We start from the raw sequence: 7,760 nt of genomic DNA, 5'->3' as shown, positions 1-7,760 counted from the left end.
CAAAAGCCAAAGGTGAAACAACCTTGGATGACAAATTCCTCGTGAGCTGGACTGCACGGCAGGAGGTGGGACCAGACAAGCTCTGAGGTCCCTTTGAACCCAAAGCATTCCCTGGTTCTGTGACTGTGACAGAACACACAGACCTTTGCACACAGCCTGGTCCAGGAGTCCCTGCAGGAGGAGCCAGGCTCCCATCCCAGCTCCAGAGGCCGCTGGCAGCTTTGCCAGGCCCCTGAGGAAGCGGCTGACTCCGGTGTGAGGCACCACAACAGCTAAAAACATGAAATCCTGAAATCCAGAGGAATAAGGACCACGGAGGAAGAACCGAGTGCTCCAGCTGGATGGACAGTGGGAACCTACCTCTCCTGTAGGTCATGGAGAGACTGCTCAGCCCTGTGGAGACCCTCCAGGTCCTTCATCATCTTCTTCATGTGCTCCTTGGAGTAGCGGTTCTGGATGTAGGCGAACCAGCAGCCGCCCACGCCGATGACAATGGACACCACCAGCATGAAGTCCTTGAGGTGGTTGTGACGAGTCACTGCAAAAGACCACAGACACTGCTGGAGTCAAAGGATCACGGTGATGAACTCCAAAGGCCTTGGCCTGCACTCCAGTGGGACAGGAGAACTCAGGGGAGTCTGACAAGCAACTGTGGCACAGGATTCACCGAGGGAAATGTTGAGCTGTGTCGATGTTTGAGGGTAAAACCAGAAGCTCGGCAACGTTTATTCAATTTGGAAAATAAAACGACGACAAAAAAAGATGAAATTCCAAATCTTCCAGCTCCAATTTGTCTGGCAATAAGTGGTACAGGAGAAACTGCAGAGAGGAACCCCTCCAGAATGGCAGTGATCTCACAGGGCAGCGCAGGTAACTAAGAACAAAATAATTACTTGGAAAAACACAGCTGAGATCAGAGCTGGGGCAGCTCAAGTGTCCAACTGTCAAGTTGCCAAACTTTCCATCAGAATCACAACTCAGTGTGGAAACTCCCTTTTTCAACAGGTAATTCAAAAAAAAAGCTGTTGATGCATGTGAGAGGATGAAAGTAATTAAGTAGGGGTTTAAGTGCTAAACAAAGCCCAAAAAGATGAGTCAAGTAGAATTTTTTCCTTTTTTAGCACAACCAAGTGTGTGCTGGAAAAGGCACAAATGAAAGAGCAGCTCAGTCCAGTGAGCTGGGACTTAATGATCGGTATCCACTGGTTTTGAACTAAACAGGCAATTTACACCAGATCCAGGGAAACAATATCTACACTGAGAGTGGCAGGCCCAGGCACAGGGTGCCCAGAGCAGCTGTGGCTGCCCCTGGATCCCAGGCCGGGTTGGACACTGGGGCTTGGAGCAGCCTGGGACAGTGGGAGGTGTCCCTGCCATGGCAGGGGTGGATTAGACAGGAGCTGGAGCCCCTGCCGAGCCAAGCTCTTCTCTGATCACGGCTAAACCACATCTGTCACACGGGCAGAGCACAGCAGGGCCTGACCCGGCTCCAGGGCTGCCCAGCAGCCCCACACCAGATGGACACGTGGGGAACAGTGCTGCTGCTCCCCTGCCCACGATGCAGAGACTCTCCCTGTGCAGGGAGAGGGACAGGAGCCCTCCCCAAGGCCCAGGAGCCCCCCAAGCATCACCTCCCCCACCACACGCCATCCATCACTCCCTGCAAACACCCGGAGTAAATGCAGCACTCCGAATTAAACAGGGTGAGCGCTGGCCCCGCGCCCCCTCCGGATGGATTATCACAACATCCTCTTCCGAGGGAGCAGATCCTGGCAAGTGCCTGCATTTCCCTCAGCCTGAATCCTTTCAGCTCCCACCTGGAGAGCAGCGGGGCCCACGTGTGCAGGTGCTTTGTGTCCCACCCTCGCACAGCCACCACGGCTCTGTTCTGCCCTGCTGCCCCCGCTGGAGCCATTCCCTGCCCACGGAGCTCAGCAGGTCTGGGAGCTGCCTGGAGCAATCCCTGCCAGCCCCACCCCAAGCTGATCCCTCTCCTGCCCCTGTGCCAGCCATGCTCGGCTCCAGCACAGCAGCACGTGCACACATCCTTCCTCTGCACCAGCACTGGCCAGAGACACGTGCATGAGCTAACTCTAAGGGAAACTCAGCTCGGATGTAAATGCATGAGCATGGAATCCCAGGATGGTTTGGGTTGGAGGGACCTGAAATCCCACCCGGTGCCACCCCTGCCACGGCAGGGACACCTCCCACTGCCCCAGGCTGCTCCCAGCCCCAGTGTCCAACCTGGCCTTGGGCACTGCCAGGGATCGAGGGGCAGCCACAGCTGCTCTGGGCACCCTGTGCCAGGGCCTCAGCACCCTGCCAGGGAACAATTCTTGATTCCCAAGCTCCCATCCAGCGCTGCCCTCTGGCACTGGGAGCCATTCCCTGTGTCCTGTCCCTCTGTCCCTTGTCCCCAGTCCCTCTGCAGCTCTCCTGGAGCCCCTTTAGGTGCTCTGAGCTCTCCCTGCAGCAGCTCCTGGCTCCTCTCCCCAGCAGCTCCAGTTCCTCCTGCTGTTGGTGTCCCAGGGCTGGAGCTCTGCAGGTGCAGCTTTGCTGCTTTTGAACTTGAGAGAGAACTTTCTGTAATTTCAGCTCTTTCCCTGCTGTTCCTCTGCCCTGGGCCAGACCTAGGGCACGGCTGGAGGCTCAGATTGCTCCTGTGCAGTTTATTGTGATTGAAATCCCTCTGGATTTGTCCCTGTCCCGCAGCACTGCAGGCACAGCCTGTTCTGCACCCGTGTGGCCGTGGCTGCTCCCAGCACCTGGCAGACCTGAGCACACCTTAACACCTGCAAAGGCTGCAGGAAAAGCCACGTGCACCACGGAAAACATACTTCTCTACCCTTCTCATTTCCTTTTTTTGGGGAAGGAGGGAGAACAGGCACAGTTCTATCACAGACTGATTGTTCCGCTCAGCTGCAGGACTTGATGTCCTGCTGGGTTGGCAGCTCTGCCTGGGCTTTGTGTTTGGAAGAAGGTGAAATGATTCAACAATGGGGGAAGGTCTGGAACTGCAGGAGGGTTGTTTGGGATTAGATACCAGAAAAAAAAACATCTACAGTGAAGGTGAGAAAATGGAGATGCTCCCAGGGCAGGCGCCCCTCTGCTTTGGGCTGCCAGGACAAGGGGGAATGGCTCCCAGTGCCAGAGGGCAGGGCTGGATGGGAGACTGGGAATCAGGAATTGTTCCCTGGCAGGGTGCTGAGGCCCTGGCACAGGGTGCCCAGAGCAGCTGTGGCTGCCCCTGGATCCCTGGCAGTGCCCAAGGCCAGGTTGGACACTGGGGCTGGGAGCAGCCTGGGACAGTGGGAGGTGTCCCTGCCATGGCAGGGGTGGCACTGGGGGGGATTTTGGGTCCCTCCAACCCAAAGCAGTGTGGAATTCCATGTTTTCACCTGAAGTTCTGCTGTTTTGTGCCAGATAAATTCCTGCACCACAGGAACGGGACCCTGAAGGGACAGACACAGAAGAAGGAATCACCTCACCTTGCTTAGATTATAACTGTACCACACTCCCTTGCACTTGGATTAATTACAGAGCTGAAGTGGTCAGACCTGTTTGCTGTAGGAAATGGCAGGGCTGGAGTCGGGCAGCAGGAACCAGACCTGGATGGACAGCAGGAACCTGCAGATTTACATGGAAACTGCCTATGGAAACTGGCTGAAACCTCTGCCACGGGGCAGACATGCACCCCTGGAGCTCTGGGCTGGGAAGAGCTTCACCCAGCAGGAGGAGGAACAGCACTGCATCCACCTGCTGTGATCCCCACAGACAGCAGGGTGTCTGCATTTAGGAGCCTGCAGGAGGACTGGGGCTCCAGTCGAGGCTGCTTTTATTGAACGCTTTTACACCTGTGGCGAACACAGCTTCAAAAGAGGAGACAAACCCTGGAAACTCTACCCGTGCACCACATCCCACTGCCAGCAGCTCAGAGACCCCAGAGCCCAGCTCCCCTCCAGAGCCACCCCCCCGGCCATGGGAAAGGAGCTGTAAAGCAGCTTCTGCAGCTTCAAAGGTCACTGAGCACTTCCCAAAGCTGCCAGTTGCTGCTGGCTCCTGAAAGGTGTTTTGCAATCCATTCCTGAAGGAATTGGTTTAAGCAACCTCTCCCCATGACTGCACACAAAGCCATTCAGATGACCAGAAACCAGGAGATTTTACCTTCTGAAAAGGGATAAATCTCTCCTTCAGCTATAGATTCAAAATGTCTTTCCTCTTCTCACATGCCCTGTATATACAGCCATAGAACCATGGAACGGTTTGGGCCGGGAGGGACCTTCAAGCTCGCCCCATCTCACCTCCTGCTGCCAGCAGGGACCCCCTCCAGCAGCCCAGGCTGCTCCAGGGCCCGTGCAGCCCGGCCTGGAAAGCTCCCGGGCACGGGAGGGGAGGTGCGCGAGCAGCCCGGGCGCCGCGGCTCCCTGCACACTTGGATCTCCGTGACCCTGGCAGGGCCGGGGAGCTGCAGGGCACAACGGAACAGCTCCAGCACGAGGAACACATTCATTCCCGGCCAGGACAAGCCATTCACTTGGCCATTTACACAGCTCCCAACAACGCTGCAAAAATTCCGCCCCCAGCGCAGGAGCGGCTGGGCTGGAGCCGCTGTCGGAGGAGCTCACCCAGGACGGCTCCAGCAGCCCTGGCCAGGCCACCACTCACCAAAAAGCTTCTTGTTAACATAGGCAATGGCTAAAGACCAAACTGTGCCGCAGAAAAAAAGCGGCTTTTTGATAACTGTGAGCAGAACCGGCTGATTGTACAAGCCAGGCTGGTGATTTCCTTCCTGTGGCTCTGCCAAGCCCCACACTGTGGTTCACTCTGGGCAGGAGGTCTGCCCAGGACTGGCTGGGAATGGCTGGAGAGCAGCCCTGGGGAGAAGGGCCTGGGGGTGCTGGAGTGGGAGAGGCCAGACAGGCCCCAGCCACGAGCACTGGGACCCCAAAACTCCCGTGGTGATCCCCTAGGATGGGCAGCAGGGAAGGGGCGATTCCACCGCTCTGCACCCAAAGCCCAGGAGAAAGCCGTGCCAGACAAGGAGAGAGACAAAAGCACCTTTAACAGGGAGCAGACAGGAGACAGAGGGGAACAAAGGGATGCAAAGGGAGCACCTGGAGCGTGGAGATACACATCAGAGAGCCTGAGATCCTGATAAAGCATCAAAGGAGCCCAGGGCCTCACACCAGCCATCCTAAACTCCTTCCCATGCAGCCTGCTGCTCCTTCCCTCCTCCAGAGGTGGGGAATTCACAGCCTGAGGCACCAGCAGCGCCTCAGGACACGGCAGTGCAGCCCCAGGAAAGCCCAGGACAGGATGACAGAGCTCCAGGACAGCATGACAGAGCTCCAGGACGTGGCAGGATCGCTGCCCTCACCACCAGCACCACAGAAGGGCAGCAGGTTTTACCCTGTGCACCCAGGAGATGCCAGCAGCACAGCGGGAGATCCCAGCTGCACCTCAGGGAGCAGCCCTCCAGACGGGAATGCCAGCCCAGGATGCCTCCAGGCCACAGAGCTGCTCCCAGAAATCCAGCACCAGCCTGTTCCTGCTCCAGGGGAAGGTGCTGGGAAGAGTTCCCTGCGTGAGGCTGCGCCGGGCAGTTTGGGTCGCCCAGGCCTGGCTCTGGTGCCAATCTGAGCAGACACAGATCCTCCTGTCCAAGGATCTGGCGGCCTTGGGGCTCTTTCCCAACCCTGGTGTGGGAAATCAAGGCACAGAGGATTCTCTTGCACGCAGGCCCAAACACAGAACTGAGCACAGGGTCCGACCTGAGACCTTGGAAAAGGCTTCCAAAGGTAGAGACCACAAGCAAGAGTGTGGATGTGTAGTTTAGACAGAATCATATTAAGCTAGGTAGTGGAAAGTTTTAAAGTTTGGATATAGAAGTAGTTAACAGAAATAGTAAAAAGTTTCAAGGTGCAAGCAAGTTTTGTGTGTCACTATAGGATTGGGTAAGAAAGCCCACGCTGCAGCAGGACGGCTGATACAGTTTAATTGGCCACGGGTGTGAAAGTTAAAACAATCTGGGTGGCAGCAGATTATTGGCTAATAAACCTTTAAAAACCCCCGTAACCTGTGGTGTTGTGAGCACCAACTTCTGGTGCATGAGGCGAAGGCGTTCTCAGCCTTCATGAGACTGAGGCAATAAATCACGTTTTAAGATGTCTCCCAGTGCTCCCAACTCTCTCCATATCCCCATGAGACAAAAGTTTCAAAATTCTAGCTAATCTTTAAACTTAAGAGCATACACTGTGTTTTAGAATGTACTTTAAATAGTGCTTTAGAACGTACTTTAAACTACATTTTAAAAAGCATTTAGTGACTATCAAGCGCTGTGTCTGTTACCCTTTACGTACTTTAAAGCAGCACAAGCATCTGAGACCCCTCAGTGATAAGAAGAAAGACTAAACTAAACACAACGAAATAACAAAACTAAAAACAGAGATAAAGAAAAACCACTGACTCTTAACCAGCAGAAAATAACTTCTTGCCTTAAAAAAGTGCCAAAGAAAGCCAAAGCACCCACACAAAAAAATCCAAGTAAAAAGTTTGCTGAGGAAGACTCCATTTCCTTCATCTTCTAAAGACCCTCAAAGACCCCCACCAGAGCAAACTGAGCACGTGGAGTTAATGACCACACACAGCCACGAGAGCAAGGCTGAAGAAGAAGTATGTACGAAGCAGATTGTACAATAAATACCAGGCACATGTAAGATCTCAAAGGGTAATGGTCTGGCCGAGCTCTCTGGTACTCATGAAGCTGTTCCCCACACGTCTCAACATCAATGAAAGCCCCACACCGCTCGAAGAGCGGCTGCAGCTGTGCCATCGCTGCTGTGCCCGTTGCCCTGGCCCCTGGCAGCCTGGGTACTCACACAGAGGGGGCCCGAAGAGCACCGTGTCCAGAGCCTTGAGCTGCAGCTTCTGCCGGTGGCTGCGGTCCGTCATTTTGAGCACCGTGCCCATCATGGTGGCGTTGTTCACTGCCAGCCTGCACAACAGGGGGAAAAACGAGCTGTGAGCACATCCAGCAGAGCAGAAACACACCAGGGCCTGGGAGCTCCCTGCCACCAGGACAGAGCCCTCACTCTTGGGGGCTCTGAACCAGGGTGTCTCCAGGACACTTTGAAGCAGCATTTCTAGGAATGGGAGAGAGTGGGGAAAACCAGGGCCAGGTCGAACTCATTGACCTGACCGCGTGAGGGACTGATTTCCCATCAAAACCCATCTTTTGGTGTCCTACCAAACACTAAGAACTATTTTTTAACCTAATCTCCATTGCCTTTACATCCTTTACACCTCTGTTTTATTGGAAAAGGGGCTACAGAAGGAAAATAATCCCAAATGGCATTTTTGTCTGGTTGGAGCCCGAGCTGCTCTCACAGATGTTGGCCCTTAAGTTCTTCTCCTCTGGGTTCTACTCACCGTGCTGTGAAAGCAGGAGCAGTTGGTTCATTTCTGAGGCCGGGGGTGCAGGGGGTGCTGCCCCAGAGCAGCTCCCAGAGCCGTGGCACCGACGTCTGAGACACTGCTGGAGAATGAATCCCCCTGGCCCAAATCCACACAGGCCCAGGAGCGCCCAGAAATGCGAGGGTTGAGTCAGAACCTTCCAGGAAACTAAAATACAGAAATCCACGCAGACGTGAGGTGGAAAGGCAAGTTTAGTTTTAAATAAAGAGAGGATTTTAAGTGCCTGTATTGGCTTGTAAGAGAAGCCCTAAAGCCTGGTTTCTAGTGCAGTAACACTGCCTTTTGCA

At 54.7% G+C, this 7,760-nt stretch overlaps 1 protein-coding gene across 1 annotated transcript; it reads right to left on the bottom strand.

Annotated features, from left to right (window-relative positions):
• Positions 1 to 356: 356 nt before the first annotated feature.
• LOC120749427 (stromal interaction molecule 1-like) lies at positions 357 to 6,991 on the bottom strand. Its single transcript, XM_040056811.2, has 2 exons — positions 6,879 to 6,991; positions 357 to 538 (listed from the first exon to the last, which is right to left on the bottom strand). The coding sequence occupies exons 1-2, from the start codon at positions 6,970 to 6,972 to the stop codon at positions 357 to 359; spliced, it is 276 nt and encodes a 91-aa protein (XP_039912745.1). The 5' UTR covers positions 6,973 to 6,991.
• Between the last annotated feature and the right edge of the window lie 769 nt (positions 6,992 to 7,760).

This window comes from Hirundo rustica, chromosome 2, assembly GCF_015227805.2.
Source record: "Hirundo rustica isolate bHirRus1 chromosome 2, bHirRus1.pri.v3, whole genome shotgun sequence".
Classification (NCBI taxonomy): Eukaryota; Metazoa; Chordata; class Aves; order Passeriformes; family Hirundinidae; genus Hirundo; species Hirundo rustica.
The sequence above is the reverse complement of the archived record's forward strand: the minus strand, read 5'-3'. Positions and strand labels throughout refer to the sequence as shown.

Coding starts and splice junctions, on each gene's coding strand:
- LOC120749427 (XM_040056811.2), bottom strand. CDS start 6,972: ATGATGGGCACGGTGCTCAAAATGACGGACCGCAGCCACCGGCAGAAG. Junction 539..6,878: donor GCTCTTCGGGCCCCCTCTGT/GTGAGTACCCAG, acceptor GGTCTTTTGCAG/TGACTCGTCACAACCACCTC.